The 17,316-nt window shown below is 42.3% G+C and overlaps 3 protein-coding genes, 1 long non-coding RNA gene and 6 other non-coding genes across 10 annotated transcripts; 2 read left to right on the forward strand and 8 right to left on the reverse strand.

Moving 5' to 3' along the window:
- Positions 1 to 81: 81 nt before the first annotated feature.
- On the reverse strand, positions 82 to 4,565 carry LOC113078869 (uncharacterized). The gene is made up of 11 exons (XM_026251176.1): positions 4,191 to 4,565; positions 3,930 to 4,010; positions 3,698 to 3,808; positions 3,513 to 3,590; positions 3,196 to 3,390; positions 2,639 to 3,108; positions 2,201 to 2,528; positions 1,268 to 2,069; positions 935 to 1,144; positions 169 to 606; positions 82 to 86 (listed from the first exon to the last, which is right to left on the reverse strand). The coding sequence occupies exons 1-11, from the start codon at positions 4,335 to 4,337 to the stop codon at positions 82 to 84; spliced, it is 2,865 nt and encodes a 954-aa protein (XP_026106961.1). The 5' UTR covers positions 4,338 to 4,565.
- A 1,261-nt stretch (positions 4,566 to 5,826) lies between these two features.
- trnai-aau (transfer RNA isoleucine (anticodon AAU)) lies at positions 5,827 to 5,900 on the reverse strand. The gene has a single exon. It is a non-coding gene; the product is annotated as a tRNA-Ile (tRNA).
- A 97-nt stretch (positions 5,901 to 5,997) lies between these two features.
- On the reverse strand, positions 5,998 to 6,069 carry trnap-ugg (transfer RNA proline (anticodon UGG)). Its single transcript has one exon. It is a non-coding gene; the product is annotated as a tRNA-Pro (tRNA).
- Positions 6,070 to 7,005: 936 nt separating this feature from the next.
- On the forward strand, positions 7,006 to 7,078 carry trnaa-agc (transfer RNA alanine (anticodon AGC)). Its single transcript has one exon. It is a non-coding gene; the product is annotated as a tRNA-Ala (tRNA).
- An 857-nt stretch (positions 7,079 to 7,935) lies between these two features.
- On the reverse strand, positions 7,936 to 8,007 carry trnaq-uug (transfer RNA glutamine (anticodon UUG)). Its single transcript has one exon. It is a non-coding gene; the product is annotated as a tRNA-Gln (tRNA).
- A 1,020-nt stretch (positions 8,008 to 9,027) lies between these two features.
- LOC113078870 (uncharacterized) lies at positions 9,028 to 10,515 on the reverse strand. The gene is made up of 2 exons (XM_026251177.1): positions 10,362 to 10,515; positions 9,028 to 10,252 (listed from the first exon to the last, which is right to left on the reverse strand). Exons 1-2 carry the CDS (start codon positions 10,362 to 10,364, stop codon positions 9,125 to 9,127), a joined length of 1,131 nt encoding a protein of 376 aa, XP_026106962.1. The 5' UTR covers positions 10,365 to 10,515; the 3' UTR covers positions 9,028 to 9,124.
- Positions 10,516 to 10,633: 118 nt separating this feature from the next.
- LOC113078871 (uncharacterized) lies at positions 10,634 to 15,116 on the reverse strand. The gene is made up of 11 exons (XM_026251178.1): positions 14,743 to 15,116; positions 14,482 to 14,562; positions 14,250 to 14,360; positions 14,065 to 14,142; positions 13,748 to 13,942; positions 13,191 to 13,660; positions 12,753 to 13,080; positions 11,820 to 12,621; positions 11,487 to 11,696; positions 10,721 to 11,158; positions 10,634 to 10,638 (listed from the first exon to the last, which is right to left on the reverse strand). Exons 1-11 carry the CDS (start codon positions 14,887 to 14,889, stop codon positions 10,634 to 10,636), a joined length of 2,865 nt encoding a protein of 954 aa, XP_026106963.1. The 5' UTR covers positions 14,890 to 15,116.
- A 387-nt stretch (positions 15,117 to 15,503) lies between these two features.
- On the reverse strand, positions 15,504 to 16,456 carry LOC113078876 (uncharacterized). Its single transcript, XR_003281653.1, has 2 exons — positions 16,260 to 16,456; positions 15,504 to 16,040 (listed from the first exon to the last, which is right to left on the reverse strand). It is a non-coding gene; the product is annotated as an uncharacterized LOC113078876 (long non-coding RNA).
- A 443-nt stretch (positions 16,457 to 16,899) lies between these two features.
- Positions 16,900 to 16,986, reverse strand: trnay-gua (transfer RNA tyrosine (anticodon GUA)). Its single transcript is given in 2 exon segments — positions 16,900 to 16,935; positions 16,950 to 16,986. It is a non-coding gene; the product is annotated as a tRNA-Tyr (tRNA).
- A 138-nt stretch (positions 16,987 to 17,124) lies between these two features.
- On the forward strand, positions 17,125 to 17,196 carry trnaw-cca (transfer RNA tryptophan (anticodon CCA)). Its single transcript has one exon. It is a non-coding gene; the product is annotated as a tRNA-Trp (tRNA).
- Positions 17,197 to 17,316: the final 120 nt, after the last annotated feature.

Raw genomic sequence — 17,316 nt, forward strand, 5'->3', positions numbered from 1 at the left:
CCTGGACACTGGGCACTGGTGCAGCTGAAGGAGCCCGGACTCTGAACAATGGTGGAGCCTGGACACTGAGCAGTGATGCAGCTACACTGGGCACTGGTGCAGTTGAAGGAGCCCGGACTCTGAGCAGTGGTGGAGCCTGGACACTGGGCAGTGGTGGAGTCTGGACACTGGGCAGTGGTGTAGTTTGGACACTGGGCAATGGTGGAGTCTGGACACTGGGCAATGGTGGAGTCTGGACACTGGGCAGTGGTGGAGTCTGGACACTGGGCAATGGTGGAGTCTGGACACTGGGCAGTGGTGGAGTCTGGACAATGGGCAGTGGTGGAATTTTGACACTGGGCAGTGGTGCAGCTGTAGGAGCCTGGACACTGGGAACTGGTGCAGCTGGTAGAACTGGTGGACCTGAAAGGACTAAGTCATCTGATGCCACAAGATTTGCCACTGTGGCTTCCTCTCCAAAGAAATCAATGAAACCCTCATCCTTTTCCACTTGCTCCTCCACATCTATCTCCTCCAGCAATTGAGAGGTCCTATCAGAGGTAGGGCACATGTCCTCCAGGGGCTGACTATTCTGCCTCAACAAGTACTGTACTCCAATGAGCTCCCCTGAGGAAATATTTGTAACAGGAAACATTTTTAATGGAAATTATGCAGAAAGGTTTATTTAGAAATGCAGTAAATATTTTGTTGTCCACTTCTGTATGAACAATATATATCTAATTCAGAGGGTATCATAAAAAGACAGGATTACTCTATATTCTACTATGTATTTTATTTTCTGCCCTGAAACCTAGAACACAGAATAATGTATAAATATTCTGGTAGTATAATTTTTCTCTGATATGTCAAAATTACATTATTATTGTCCAAAAGCACTTGTAATTTTACCAAAAACATGCTACATCATGAGCTGCATTTATCAAAATATTTTTACCTGTGTATACTGCAGGTGGAGTGAAGCTAGGGACCAATTTCCTGCCATACAACTTATTGTAGTTCTCATTGACAGAGTAAAACAGCTCCCCTGTGTAAGAGCGCAGAGTTGAACCTCCATCTGCAACAGCAGCTTCAGCCCGGTCCTGATTCCAGCGTAATAAACCTTCCAGGAGATAAATCTGGAAGTTCAGGCTGTTTGCGCTGTTCCCTAGAAAAAGAAATAGAAAGCCAAATATTGCTTTGAGAAAATGCAAAACATAAAATTTAATCTGCAAATATCTTGATAAACAGGAATTAGTGGCAAAATGTGGTATATTCTGACATGACAAACCTGGAATAAATCTGTTTAGGTGGCAGTGAAATGATTCCAGGGATGTGGAGCCTCTGGCACAACGATAAGTTTTTAGAACCACCCCACCCTTGCTTGTAGTTCCAGTTTCAGTATAGAGCGGCACATTTGGAGGGTCTTGGATACAGGTGATGTGCCGCCTCTGGACATTCCAGATGTGCTGCATTCTCACACTGTCAAGTAGAGGAACACCAAGAGCATCATTCCCCTTGCCACCCATGAGCTCTCTGATGAGCATATCAAGGAGGCGGAAAGTGGTTTCTTCTCCCCGTGTTCTCCTCCTGCAGTGCTGGAGCAGCTCAGCTTTAGTTAAATGATGGTCCAGTTCTGCCTCCGACAGAGTAGGCCAGCCCTGTTGGATGAGTTGCTCCCTTTTGGCCTGTCTCAGCAGAGTGAGATCCCCTGCATCCCACTCAAAAATACAGGATGACAGCCTTGCCATAAAAGTAGGGTACAACTGGTGGGCGTCAGTGGTGCACCCTACTGCCAGACGTCGCATAAAATGCCAAATGTCTAGGCGGACGATGACATCTGGCCAGCCGCTGAACCGCCTCTTCAATTTAGTCTCTCCCACTTTCTTGCAACAATCACAGTCCACATAAATGATAGTGGGAGGATCAACACCAGCACTCCGGTATCGCTCCATGAGCCCTGCAGCCATGAGGTCTAACCCAGCCCCTTCATTCGCAGTCAGGACACTCATCAGCACCTGACCTATCTCATTGCCCACTGAGGTAAGCCACTGTGCTGTGCCTTTCGCAGGCCCGCTCAACTTCTTGGTGATCTGAAAGAAACAATAAGCATAGCAAATAATACAACATGCATCCAAATCAGTTACACTGAAAAAAATAAAGCTCTCTTGGTCTAACAATACATTATAGATAAGGGTACAGTCAATTAAGCAGCTTATCTGACCTTCTTAGTTGAATCCATTTTTAAGATTGATCCATACGTGGATGTTATGCTGGCCTTTATGTGATCGAGCCTGTTGAGAATGTCCTGACTATATACAGTGAGGAGCCATTTGTAGCTGGGTACTGAAGCAAGTGGTGGTGGCTCCTGGAAGTGCAGCGGATGCAGGCCACGATTATCAAAAAAGGCCACACACTCTGATGTGTACCGAAGCGCACGTTTCAACCACTCCTCACTGTGGTTCTCTCTCAGCTGGCCGATGATCCTCACTGGGCCATTCCCCATGCCCCTCTCACGCAGCAAGCGAAGAACCCGAATGTCACAGGCATACCTTGGAAAAAAGCATTCATTTAAGTATCTTATTATAAGGTATCTAATTATTGTAGGAAATATTTATCAGAAAGGGTAGCACATAAGTGAAAATGACTGCAAAATAATTACTTGCGTGTGAGGATGACCCTGAATTCAGATCGATGGGCCAGGTCCAACTGCTGCAGCACAGCTTGACTCCAGGACAGATAGCTGGTTCTACACCTGGTGCAGATCAGGGTCTCTGTCACCAGGTTGTAGTATCTGTCAATGTCTAACACCTGTCGTACCCTCCTGTGCAGTCCACCACCACACAGCTGTTGCCTGGCACAGGCAGGGTTAGTACACTGGAGCCGCACCTTCCACAGCTTATATGGCATCCAGAGCAAGAGACGCTGTGAAAAAAACCTATCAGGTGTTGGAGCTTGGTGGTACAACAGGGCTGGTGGTGGGGGGTGATACCACAACTGTAGGTTTTCACGCAGCTCCAGCTTTCCCTTTGCACCAACCCTAAAAAGTGCTTCTGACACCCACTTCTGGTCTTGCTGTGGCATTGTCTGTGGCCACAGAAGGGGGAGATCTTCTGGCTGAGATGAGACCTGCTGATATTATAAAAAACACTGGTTTAAATAAAAGCTAAGAGAGCATTAAATGATGAAGACATGTATATATTTTGAATGAGATCTTACTGGGCTCCTCACAACAGTATTCTCAGAAACAGTTGATGGCGTTGCTGTTTTTTTGATGCGTTGTGAACTCTGAGGTGGAGGAAGGAAGAAGGAAGAGGAGGACTGGATGACGGGCTGATGAGGTTTGGGGGATGGAGGAGGATGAGGATCAGAGGGTGGACATGAAACTGTAGCTGAACTGGAGTGCTCTAACATCTGTGGAGTCAAACATTATGAATAATTTATTAAGGGGATTGCCATGTTTTTAATACATTAAAATTACATAGTGATAAAGTCATGATGACATTATAAAAGTCTTGATGTCTTTTAATATTAACCTGAGAGGTTTTCCTCTGGGTGCTCAAATTAGGTTTTGCTGCTGCCACATGTGAGCCTCCAAACCTTGACTTTTCAAACTAAAAAGATTTGTCATGGTTAGTGATAACAAAACCCTAACACTATAGTTAAAGGTTGAGATGTTTCAGTATCTGCAGTGATGCATGCAATAGTGTGGTCTGCTTACCATTGACAATGTCAGTTTAGGTCTCTTTGCAGGACATGACACATCGCTGACAGAGGGTGTGCTTTGGGCCGGGGTGCTCTGTGATGCTTCCCCTGTGACTGGTGGATGAACCTGTGACACATGCATAAAGTACAAAACAGTCTTCCTAATGTGATTTTAGATATAAAGACACATTGATGTTGCAAACACATCTATCTATTTATGCAACTTGAACCAGGCTAATTGAAGTTACCTTGTGAAAGCCACAAATACATGTCTGAGCTTCCTTCAGAAGAGTGGTCTGTCCCCTCATTTGCAGAGGGCACTTTTCTATCTGTGAACATGAATTATACCTCTGACACTGGATCTCAAAACAGCAATAAGTCATCATAATTATATCAATATAACATTGTATTTACATGTAATTACTTAACCATACACATAAATAAAAATACCACAATGTATTGTCAAAAAAGTTTGTTAGTTTGCCCATGAATCTAGCTGCATAACTTACCTTCTGATACATCTCATGCCATCTTTTTTGTCGGGGAGAAGGTCTATTCCCCTGTGTAGATGGCCAAACTCCTGTTTGGGCAAAACTCTCCAGACGCGCAAGCCATTCAGCATTACTCATGCCTTTGTGAGACTTAGCTGAAGCCATGTCGTTGCCTGAAACACTACATAACACGTTACACTAACTGCCATTGTAGCCTGTAGCATTTACCCTCCTGTTGTGTTCATTTCATGATAGCTAGTTGTGTTCCTGGTCCAGAACGACCGCCATATTATAGCAGATTATAAGTTCATTATAATACACATATTATCTTACATATAACATGTTGTGATTTATTTATTTATTATTTAATGCCATGTCAGCAGCAGGGGCTATATTCATGCCAAGAGGAAACATTTCAATTGCACAATTCAGTCATATATATAATGTCAAAACAATTATATAACATTTATATATATATATATATATATATATATATATATATATATATATATATATATATATATATATATATATGTTTGTATGTATGTGTGTATGTTTGTACAAATATAAAAAAATACATATAATAAGATTATAACAAGAATAAAAGTATAAGAACAATTACATAGAGTCTTAACAAGTTGTGATAGATCTTTCTATTATGGCTGTATGTCTCAATGACCTAGGCTCATACAACACATTTATGAGTATAAATAAATAAATAAATATATAGCATTATGGATTAATTTGACTAAAACAAATACTCAGATTAAACATATTGTGGTCTTTCAACTGTGTCCATGTGATAAGGGCATGAACCTGAATGTATAAACTTATCCATTCACTTCTTTTGACTGGTCATAACATATGTACAAACATATAACATACGTGTAAAAGTTAAACAAAACATTAACATTTTCCAAATTTATTTTGTGTGTTCAAATGCCGCATTTGGAAAAAGCTGTAGAACCTTATTACAATTAAATAAAAAGCATTTTTTTTTTCATTGAGAAAACTTGTTAATCGGTTAAATTCGACATATTTACAGTTACGTTAGCTCCGGTCGTAATAGTATTTACACATCAGTGACAGTTGACGTTACGTAGTATCAAGCGGTAATCATAGGCTAATTTACATGGCCAATCTTGCTATTCCTAAAGAACAAAAATCCTAAACCATTTCATTCATATCAAGATATAAATAACATACATGAGCGGAATGTAAATAATTTAACGTTACCTGAGCGGAGATTACATGCAATTGGCGAGGACGTGCGTGATTGGTGTATGAGAAATAGACCTTGCCATTTCATTGGACGCGGAAAAATAGAGATCGCAACGTGATTGATTTATAAAAGATAGAAGTCGTAACGTGATTGGTTTTTAAAAGATAGAAGTCGTAACGTGATTGGTTTTCAAAAGATAGAGGTCGTAACGTGATTGGTTTTCAAAAGATAGAGGTCATAACGTGATTGGTTTTTAAAAGATAGAAGTCGGCATACTATTGGATTAATTTTACAGACTTGTGGTTGTCAGGTACCGCCATTTCGGCCACAACAAGCTCCTGCTTAGCAAGCAGGGATTTCAGTGAGATCACCCTACTCTTTGTCACAGGAGAAGAGCAGAGCAGAGATGAGCCCCCAGACAATAAAAACAGCTGGCCAGTACGGGGATCGAACCCGCGACCTTGGCGTTATTAGCACCACGCTCTAACCATCTGAGCTAACCGGCCTCCCTTAGCCATCTGCCTCTACCCGATTGAATAAAAAACTGCCTCAATGTTAGTGAACGCAATGAGACAACAAAGCTTCACGTTTTATCCCGACCAAGGGGTCGTCCGGGATTTGAACCCGGGACCTCTCGCACCCAAAGCGAGAATCATACCCCTAGACCAACGAGCCTTCCTGTGCTGGGCTGAGAAAAAAGAGCTACTGCAGCATCAATAAAAGAAGGAACATGAACTAACGTGGAAGCAATCAAAGACCTCGAGACAGTGTTAAAGGCTAACGAACGCAAGTTGGCCTCTTAACTGACCTAAAAATGTGGCTGTATCTAACATGTAGAGGGATGTTAGGGAGGACAGCTGAAACTGTCAGATGTCACTTAGACCAGCGGTTCTCAATTCCAGTCCTCGAGCCCCCTGCTCTTCAGATTTTGTATGTTTCTCGTATAGCTTCAGACATTTGTTCCATTCAAACGTAAGTGCCCTGAGAAGTGGACATCACATGACATCCCTCCGTGATTCAAGTTCAGAGCGTATGTGTACGTTCAGTTCAAAGTGACTAACACAGAGGTGTACAGAGGTATACAGAGGTATATGATGTCACACTTGTCCATGTGTGAAGACGTTGCGCAGCGCAAATCCGTGAACCAATGTTCCAAAGTGAAGTAAACTTCGACGGATTTCCCCTGCTCAGGGAGTGGGGAGCAATGAACACTGTGTAGGGACCATGTCAATCGCAAGGAGCTCACTTCTAATGAGCTGATTATCCAAATCAGGTGTGCTAACAAAGAGAGACATGCAAAATATGCAGACCTTTGGGAAGCGAGGACTGGAATGGAGATGCGCTTCCTTATTCTTTAAGTCAGTGTGAGAAAAAGAGGTGAGAAGTTGTCTGCGTGACCCGAGTGATGCAAGGTGGTCTGCATAATACAAGAATCCGCACATGCATACTGGCGTAACAAGACCGAGAAGGTCCTTTAACACAAAAGCTAAATCTCTTTGTTAATTCGACAACACAATCGCGGCCAGTGCAAAGGTGCAAGCCCAGAGGAGGGACGGCCTCTTTGCATCAAGCCGGTCATTCGCAGCTATGCTCGTCATTCTTGAAAGGCCAGGGGAATTAGCTCAAATGGTAGAGCGCTCGCTTAGCATGCGAGAGGTAGCGGGATCGATGCCCGCATTCTCCAAGTTGGCTCCTGCCCTTTTACTCACACATCCCTAAATCAGTGGTTTTCAATCCTGTCCTGGAGGCATCCCTGCCCTGCACATTTTGCATTTCCCCTCATCTAACACACCAGTTTCAAATCATCAGCTCATTAATAGAGACTGCAAGACCTGATTTGGGTGTGTCTAATAAGGGAGACATACGAAATGTTCAGGACAGGGTTGCCTCCAGGAAAGGTTTGAAAACCATTGCCCTAAAGAGACCGACTGAGCACTGACGCAATGCTGCGACACTCCCACGTTAGCTTTTTTTGGGTCTCACAGCTGCCAAAAAGTATTTCAGACATGGTCCTGTGCAAATTGGTTGCAAAACATTGCCATTTTACACACAGTTCCCTAAAGCAGTGGTTTTCAAACCTGTCCTGGAGGCACCCCTGCCCTACACATTTTGAATGTTTCCCTCATCTATCACACCTGTTTCAAATCATCAACTCATTGATAGAGACCGCAATACCTTATTTGGGTGTGTCTAATAAGGCAGACAATCAAACTGTGCAGGGCAGGGGTGCCTCCAGGACAGGTTTGAGAACCAGTGCCCTAAAGAGACCGACTGGGCATCGATGCAATGCTGCCACAGTCTCTACGTTAGTTAATTTTTTTGGACTCAAAGCTGCCAAAAAGTATTTCAGACATGGTCCTGCGCAAATTGGTTGCAAAAAGTGGTCCCACCGCGATTTGAACTCGGATCACTGGATTCAGAGTGCTAACCAATACACCATGAAACCTTACCTGGAGCAGCCGTTGCTCACAGGGCCACAAAGACTGTCACCAGTGCCAACCTAGTGCTGTTTTTATCTTTTCCTGCGGCAAGAAAGCACACAGGTTCCACCGAGATTCGAACTCAGATCGCTGGATTCAAAGCCCAGAGTGCTGACCATTACACCATGGAACCGAAACTGCTTGTTTGGTGGCCAACTGGGAAACAGATAGCTCCGTGGCAGTGGGGAAGCAGTTATACAGAGAAGTTGGAACCCAGTGATTTTTGGTCACTGGCCCGCCTCAAAAAACGGAAAAGAGTGAGAGATTTTGCCGAAACCCGGGATCGAACCAGGGACCTTTAGATCTTCAGTCTAACGCTCTCCCAACTCCGCCAAAGCTGGGGAACAATTGTCTGTATAAGAAGGGGGGGAAGAGGGGAGAGAGAGGAAGAGAAGCGCGAGAAATTCAGGAAATCGTAGGTTCGAATCCACGCTGTCACATAAAGTTATGCGTGTATTTGTTAAAAATCGTAAATCGATTGTTTCGTGTCCAAGTTTGATTTTAAAAGTAATGTATTTGAATTTAATTATTGTTTCGTTTCTAAGATTGATTTTGACAGTAATGTTTTTGATTTAATAATTCTTTCGTTTCTAAGATTGATTTTTATTTTATTCTCATTATCATTATCATTAGTCAAAGTGCATTTATTAAGGCAATCATTTCCTGTGGCAGTAGGGACAAAATAACCTCCTTATTACGGCATTCACACTTTATTGTATCATATTACTTACTGCAAAGCTACACGTGACACTGAATTTAACTGTAAACTGAATGTCATTACATTCAATAAAACAAATAAATACAACACACCAGTCAAAGAGAAATATATTTATTAACTATATACATATTTAAAAAAATGTAGGAAAAGTACTAAATTCAATATAAAATTAAGAATTTTAAGTTCACACGCTATATAAAATAAGTACAAAAAAATATATAAATATATACATCAAAATCTACACATTTTGGTATTTTACTTTATACTGCTTCCTCTACACATAAACCTTTCTATAATAATAATAATAATAGTTTAACTTTATTTAATATGTATATATATTTCCATATGTATTATAGTGTATTCACATACATACCCACATGTTTATAATAATAATAATAATAATAATAATAATAATACAAGATAAAAAAAGTGCACAGTATAACTCTTTAACATTAAATATGGCTGGAAGATAAAAAACAGAACAGATCCAACCAAGAGAACAAAATGAATGTATCACACATAAATAAATGAGTTATCTTCTCATAATCTGTAACCACTGCTCCTTCGTAATTGTTTCTTTATTAGGGCAATATATTTTGCCTTTGTACTGGCTATGGCCAGTTTCTTGAGTACGAAATTGGCCACACTTTCTGCACGAATTTGCTTTTACAGTGCGATTGTACGATCGTTTGGTTGGAGTGGCTGTGTCATTTGCAGGTGGCTCAGAGGAAATTGCTCCAGGGTTAATGGTGGAAAATGGGGCTGGGCAGGGCACCAGAAACATCTGAGACACAACAGGGGCAGTGGGTGTGTCAGGAACCAATGGGTGTGGTGCTGTCGGCCTGGGACAAATTGTCCTTAGCTGGCTGGACGTGGCTGAATGCTGAGGGTGTACGGCTGATGGCCAGATTGAAGTTGCTGTGGCAGATGTACAGGTAGCTGAGGGCGCAATCTTTCTAAACTTTGTCTTTGCCTGTCCAGCTGTGTCTGGTGGCATCTGGTAGGTATGCAACTGGTGGCTATATTGTGGAGGCACAACAGGCTGTACTCGTGCTGGAGGCAAAACATCCAAAGCCACTGGACGTGCCTCTGGAAGGTCCAGCCCTTGCAACAGCAAGGAGACCTCCTGACCCTTTAAACGGTTATTGTGCCATGTCGTAAGGGTCCTCTGATTTACCTCAACTAGCTGAAGGGTTGTGTCACTCATCACCGTTCCATTGCTCAGGATTAGCTGCCGAATTTTTCTGTAATCACGAAGAATGAGATCCCATCTAGACAGACATTCTGTCCGCTGTTTCTTGGGGCTTCGGTGGATGTTACATAACCTTATGAAAATCATTTCAACAAGGCGACAGCAATTAGGCCACTGTGCTGGAGAGCCGCTAGAACCCAAAACACACCTTTTTGTGCTGTCGACACCAGGAGTGAAGACAGCTTTCTTTTTTGGGGACCTAAAACGTCCTGTAAGTAGCCTGTCTTGATGACGAGCAGCATACACCACCCTGTCTTTATCAAATTTGTCCAGGTTCTGCCACAGACCCACAATGGTCGCAACTTGTTGGTTGGTAAGTGTGAGGCTTGTCTGTGTGCGCAGCTCCACCAGACACTCTGCCAACGCATCCACCCGGTCCATTCCAGGAATGCAGTGTTCGTCAACAGCCTGGAAATATATAACTGTTGGTTAGGTATTTACATGCTGTTAAGTAAGTTTACTGCTTAATGGCAGATAACTAAATGAGTGACAATTCGTATAGAAAAGGAAATTTTACCATTGCTGAGGGCACTGGTGTATCTAAAGGATCCTGGACACTGGGTACTGGTGCAGCTGAAGGAGCCCGGACTCTGAGCAGTGGTGGAGCCTGGACACTGGGCAGTGGTGGAGTCTGGACACTGGGCAGTGGTGCAGCTACACTGGGCACTGGTGCAGCTGAAGGAGCCCGGACTCTGAGCAGTGGTGGAGCCTGGACACTGGGCACTGGTGCAGCTGAAGGAGCCCGGACTCTGAACAATGGTGGAGCCTGGACACTGAGCAGTGATGCAGCTACACTGGGCACTGGTGCAGTTGAAGGAGCCCGGACTCTGAGCAGTGGTGGAGCCTGGACACTGGGCAGTGGTGGAGTCTGGACACTGGGCAGTGGTGTAGTTTGGACACTGGGCAATGGTGGAGTCTGGACACTGGGCAATGGTGGAGTCTGGACACTGGGCAGTGGTGGAGTCTGGACACTGGGCAATGGTGGAGTCTGGACACTGGGCAGTGGTGGAGTCTGGACAATGGGCAGTGGTGGAATTTTGACACTGGGCAGTGGTGCAGCTGTAGGAGCCTGGACACTGGGAACTGGTGCAGCTGGTAGAACTGGTGGACCTGAAAGGACTAAGTCATCTGATGCCACAAGATTTGCCACTGTGGCTTCCTCTCCAAAGAAATCAATGAAACCCTCATCCTTTTCCACTTGCTCCTCCACATCTATCTCCTCCAGCAATTGAGAGGTCCTATCAGAGGTAGGGCACATGTCCTCCAGGGGCTGACTATTCTGCCTCAACAAGTACTGTACTCCAATGAGCTCCCCTGAGGAAATATTTGTAACAGGAAACATTTTTAATGGAAATTATGCAGAAAGGTTTATTTAGAAATGCAGTAAATATTTTGTTGTCCACTTCTGTATGAACAATATATATCTAATTCAGAGGGTATCATAAAAAGACAGGATTACTCTATATTCTACTATGTATTTTATTTTCTGCCCTGAAACCTAGAACACAGAATAATGTATAAATATTCTGGTAGTATAATTTTTCTCTGATATGTCAAAATTACATTATTATTGTCCAAAAGCACTTGTAATTTTACCAAAAACATGCTACATCATGAGCTGCATTTATCAAAATATTTTTACCTGTGTATACTGCAGGTGGAGTGAAGCTAGGGACCAATTTCCTGCCATACAACTTATTGTAGTTCTCATTGACAGAGTAAAACAGCTCCCCTGTGTAAGAGCGCAGAGTTGAACCTCCATCTGCAACAGCAGCTTCAGCCCGGTCCTGATTCCAGCGTAATAAACCTTCCAGGAGATAAATCTGGAAGTTCAGGCTGTTTGCGCTGTTCCCTAGAAAAAGAAATAGAAAGCCAAATATTGCTTTGAGAAAATGCAAAACATAAAATTTAATCTGCAAATATCTTGATAAACAGGAATTAGTGGCAAAATGTGGTATATTCTGACATGACAAACCTGGAATAAATCTGTTTAGGTGGCAGTGAAATGATTCCAGGGATGTGGAGCCTCTGGCACAACGATAAGTTTTTAGAACCACCCCACCCTTGCTTGTAGTTCCAGTTTCAGTATAGAGCGGCACATTTGGAGGGTCTTGGATACAGGTGATGTGCTGCCTCTGGACATTCCAGATGTGCTGCATTCTCACACTGTCAAGTAGAGGAACTCCAAGAGCATCATTCCCCTTGCCACCCATGAGCTCTCTGATGAGCATATCAAGGAGGCGGAAAGTGGTTTCTTCTCCCCGTGTTCTCCTCCTGCAGTGCTGGAGCAGCTCAGCTTTAGTTAAATGATGGTCCAGTTCTGCCTCCGACAGAGTAGGCCAGCCCTGTTGGATGAGTTGCTCCCTTTTGGCCTGTCTCAGCAGAGTGAGATCCCCTGCATCCCACTCAAAAATACAGGATGACAGCCTTGCCATAAAAGTAGGGTACAACTGGTGGGCGTCAGTGGTGCACCCTACTGCCAGACGTCGCATAAAATGCCAAATGTCTAGGCGGACGATGACATCTGGCCAGCCGCTGAACCGCCTCTTCAATTTAGTCTCTCCCACTTTCTTGCAACAATCACAGTCCACATAAATGATAGTGGGAGGATCAACACCAGCACTCCGGTATCGCTCCATGAGCCCTGCAGCCATGAGGTCTAACCCAGCCCCTTCATTCGCAGTCAGGACACTCATCAGCACCTGACCTATCTCATTGCCCACTGAGGTAAGCCACTGTGCTGTGCCTTTCGCAGGCCCGCTCAACTTCTTGGTGATCTGAAAGAAACAATAAGCATAGCAAATAATACAACATGCATCCAAATCAGTTACACTGAAAAAAATAAAGCTCTCTTGGTCTAACAATACATTATAGATAAGGGTACAGTCAATTAAGCAGCTTATCTGACCTTCTTAGTTGAATCCATTTTTAAGATTGATCCATACGTGGATGTTATGCTGGCCTTTATGTGATCGAGCCTGTTGAGAATGTCCTGACTATATACAGTGAGGAGCCATTTGTAGCTGGGTACTGAAGCAAGTGGTGGTGGCTCCTGGAAGTGCAGCGGATGCAGGCCACGATTATCAAAAAAGGCCACACACTCTGATGTGTACCGAAGCGCACGTTTCAACCACTCCTCACTGTGGTTCTCTCTCAGCTGGCCGATGATCCTCACTGGGCCATTCCCCATGCCCCTCTCACGCAGCAAGCGAAGAACCCGAATGTCACAGGCATACCTTGGAAAAAAGCATTCATTTAAGTATCTTATTATAAGGTATCTAATTATTGTAGGAAATATTTATCAGAAAGGGTAGCACATAAGTGAAAATGACTGCAAAATAATTACTTGCGTGTGAGGATGACCCTGAATTCAGATCGATGGGCCAGGTCCAACTGCTGCAGCACAGCTTGACTCCAGGACAGATAGCTGGTTCTACACCTGGTGCAGATCAGGGTCTCTGTCACCAGGTTGTAGTATCTGTCAATGTCTAACACCTGTCGTACCCTCCTGTGCAGTCCACCACCACACAGCTGTTGCCTGGCACAGGCAGGGTTAGTACACTGGAGCCGCACCTTCCACAGCTTATATGGCATCCAGAGCAAGAGACGCTGTGAAAAAAACCTATCAGGTGTTGGAGCTTGGTGGTACAACAGGGCTGGTGGTGGGGGGTGATACCACAACTGTAGGTTTTCACGCAGCTCCAGCTTTCCCTTTGCACCAACCCTAAAAAGTGCTTCTGACACCCACTTCTGGTCTTGCTGTGGCATTGTCTGTGGCCACAGAAGGGGGAGATCTTCTGGCTGAGATGAGACCTGCTGATATTATAAAAAACACTGGTTTAAATAAAAGCTAAGAGAGCATTAAATGATGAAGACATGTATATATTTTGAATGAGATCTTACTGGGCTCCTCACAACAGTATTCTCAGAAACAGTTGATGGCGTTGCTGTTTTTTTGATGCGTTGTGAACTCTGAGGTGGAGGAAGGAAGAAGGAAGAGGAGGACTGGATGACGGGCTGATGAGGTTTGGGGGATGGAGGAGGATGAGGATCAGAGGGTGGACATGAAACTGTAGCTGAACTGGAGTGCTCTAACATCTGTGGAGTCAAACATTATGAATAATTTATTAAGGGGATTGCCATGTTTTTAATACATTAAAATTACATAGTGATAAAGTCATGATGACATTATAAAAGTCTTGATGTCTTTTAATATTAACCTGAGAGGTTTTCCTCTGGGTGCTCAAATTAGGTTTTGCTGCTGCCACATGTGAGCCTCCAAACCTTGACTTTTCAAACTAAAAAGATTTGTCATGGTTAGTGATAACAAAACCCTAACACTATAGTTAAAGGTTGAGATGTTTCAGTATCTGCAGTGATGCATGCAATAGTGTGGTCTGCTTACCATTGACAATGTCAGTTTAGGTCTCTTTGCAGGACATGACACATCGCTGACAGAGGGTGTGCTTTGGGCCGGGGTGCTCTGTGATGCTTCCCCTGTGACTGGTGGATGAACCTGTGACACATGCATAAAGTACAAAACAGTCTTCCTAATGTGATTTTAGATATAAAGACACATTGATGTTGCAAACACATCTATCTATTTATGCAACTTGAACCAGGCTAATTGAAGTTACCTTGTGAAAGCCACAAATACATGTCTGAGCTTCCTTCAGAAGAGTGGTCTGTCCCCTCATTTGCAGAGGGCACTTTTCTATCTGTGAACATGAATTATACCTCTGACACTGGATCTCAAAACAGCAATAAGTCATCATAATTATATCAATATAACATTGTATTTACATGTAATTACTTAACCATACACATAAATAAAAATACCACAATGTATTGTCAAAAAAGTTTGTTAGTTTGCCCATGAATCTAGCTGCATAACTTACCTTCTGATACATCTCATGCCATCTTTTTTGTCGGGGAGAAGGTCTATTCCCCTGTGTAGATGGCCAAACTCCTGTTTGGGCAAAACTCTCCAGACGCGCAAGCCATTCAGCATTACTCATGCCTTTGTGAGACTTAGCTGAAGCCATGTCGTTGCCTGAAACACTACATAACACGTTACACTAACTGCCATTGTAGCCTGTAGCATTTACCCTCCTGTTGTGTTCATTTCATGATAGCTAGTTGTGTTCCTGGTCCAGAACGACCGCCATATTATAGCAGATTATAAGTTCATTATAATACACATATTATCTTACATATAACATGTTGTGATTTATTTATTTATTATTTAATGCCATGTCAGCAGCAGGGGCTATATTCATGCCAAGAGGAAACATTTCAATTGCACAATTCAGTCATATATATAATGTCAAAACAATTATATAACATTTATATATATATATATATATATATATATATATATATATATATATATATATATATATATATATATATATATATATATATATATATATAATGTTTGTATGTATGTGTGTATGTTTGTACAAATATAAAAAAATACATATAATAAGATTATAACGAGAATAAAAGTATAAGAACAATTACATAGAGTCTTAACAAGTTGTGATAGATCTTTCTATTATGGCTGTATGTCTCAATGACCTAGGCTCATACAACACGTTTATGAGTATAAATAAATAAATAAATATATAGCATTATGGATTAATTTGACTAAAACAAATACTCAGATTAAACATATTGTGGTCTTTCAACTGTGTCCATGTGATAAGGGCATGAACCTGAATGTATAAACTTATCCATTCACTTCTTTTGACTGGTCATAACATATGTACAAACATATAACATACGTGTAAAAGTTAAACAAAACATTAACATTTTCCAAATTCATTTTGTGTGTTCAAATGCCGCATTTGGAAAAAGCTGTGGAACCTTATTACAATTCAATAAAAAGCATTTTTTTTTCATTGAGAAAACTTGTTAATCGGTTAAATTCGACATATTTACAGTTACGTTAGCTCCGGTCGTAATAGTATTTACACATCAGTGACAGTTGACGTTACGTAGTATCAAGCGGTAATCATAGGCTAATTTACATGGCCAATCTTGCTATTCCTAAAGAACAAAAATCCTAAACCATTTCATTCATATCAAGATATAAATAACATACATGAGCGGAATGTAAATAATTTAACGTTACCTGAGCGGAGATTACATGCAATTGGCGAGGACGTGCGTGATTGGTGTATGAGAAATAGACCTTGCCATTTCATTGGACGCTGAAAAATAGAGATCGCAACGTGATTGATTTATAAAAGATAGAAGTCGTAACGTGATTGGTTTTTAAAAGATAGAAGTCGTAACGTGATTGGTTTTCAAAAGATAGAGGTCGTAACGTGATTGGTTTTCAAAAGATAGAAGTCGGCATACTATTGGATTAATTTTACAGACTTGTGGTTGTCAGGTACCGCCATTAGACCTTGCCATTTCATTGGACGCGGAAAAATAGAGATCGCAACGTGATTGATTTATAAAAGATAGAAGTCGTAACGTGATTGGTTTTTAAAAGATAGAAGTCGTAACGTGATTGGTTTTCAAAAGATAGAGGTCGTAACGTGATTGGTTTTCAAAAGATAGAAGTCGGCATACTATTGGATTAATTTTACAGACTTGTGGTTGTCAGGTACCGCCATCGAAGGATGTAACGCATAAGGCACCAGAAGGTGTCAAGAAATTCAGACATCCGTACCTCTCGAGGTTATTGGGAAAAATAGGCTCCTTTTTCTGGTGAATTCGTCAACGGCAATGCAAAGGAAGCAATAACCTGTTTTTTAAGACCTCGTGGCGCAACGGTAGCGCGTCTGACTCCAGATCAGAAGGTTGCGTTTTCAAATCACGTCGGCGTCAACCCATCTCTTCTTTACATTAAACGTATGAAGTCCAACGTCAAGTGTTTTCATAAATATTGAAGCGTGTAAAAAAGAAGCCTCTAATATGACAAACGCTCTTTCCACTCTGTAAGGTGATATATTTGGATCTTGACCCATTGGCTTTTTTTAACTGCCAATACGAAGTCTAAAGGAAATGTGAAAATATTTGATCTGAATTTAAAATCACACTCCTTCGAGCCGGAATTGAACCAGCGACCTAAGGATACCCAACAACTCATCTACAGTCCTCCGCTCTACCAGCTGAGCTATCGAAGGATGGAAAAAGCGTAAGGCACGAAAAGTTTCCAAGAAAATCAGACATCCGTACCTCTCGAGGTTATTGGGAAAAATAGGCTCCTTTTTGTGGTGAATGCGTCAACGACCATGCAAAGGAAGCAATAACCTGTTTTTTAAGACCTCGTGGCGCAATGGTAGCGCGTCTGACTCCAGATCAGAAGGTTGCGTGTTCAAATCACGTCGGGGTCAAGCCATCTCTTCTTTACATTAACAGTATGAAGTCCAACGTCAAGCGTTTTCATCCAGCTTCGTTTTCATAATTATTGAAGCTGTAAAAAAGAAGCCTCTAATATGACAAACACTACTTCC

This window comes from Carassius auratus, unplaced genomic scaffold (assembly GCF_003368295.1).
Source record: "Carassius auratus strain Wakin unplaced genomic scaffold, ASM336829v1 scaf_tig00026946, whole genome shotgun sequence".
Lineage (NCBI taxonomy): Eukaryota > Metazoa > Chordata > Actinopteri > Cypriniformes > Cyprinidae > Carassius > Carassius auratus.

What these genes read in the sequence shown, in the direction of transcription:
- LOC113078869 (XM_026251176.1), bottom strand. Translation starts at nt 4,337, where the DNA reads ATGGCTTCAGCTAAGTCTCACAAAGGCATGAGTAATGCTGAATGGCTT. An exon ending in GGCATGAGATGTATCAGAAG is followed by an intron (nt 4,011 to 4,190) that starts GTAAGTTATGCA and finishes TCATGTTCACAG; the next exon opens with ATAGAAAAGTGCCCTCTGCA. An exon ending in ATACTGTTGTGAGGAGCCCA is followed by an intron (nt 3,109 to 3,195) that starts GTAAGATCTCAT and finishes TTATAATATCAG; the next exon opens with CAGGTCTCATCTCAGCCAGA.
- LOC113078871 (XM_026251178.1), bottom strand. Translation starts at nt 14,889, where the DNA reads ATGGCTTCAGCTAAGTCTCACAAAGGCATGAGTAATGCTGAATGGCTT. An exon ending in CTAAACTGACATTGTCAATG is followed by an intron (nt 14,143 to 14,249) that starts GTAAGCAGACCA and finishes AAATCTTTTTAG; the next exon opens with TTTGAAAAGTCAAGGTTTGG. An exon ending in ATACTGTTGTGAGGAGCCCA is followed by an intron (nt 13,661 to 13,747) that starts GTAAGATCTCAT and finishes TTATAATATCAG; the next exon opens with CAGGTCTCATCTCAGCCAGA.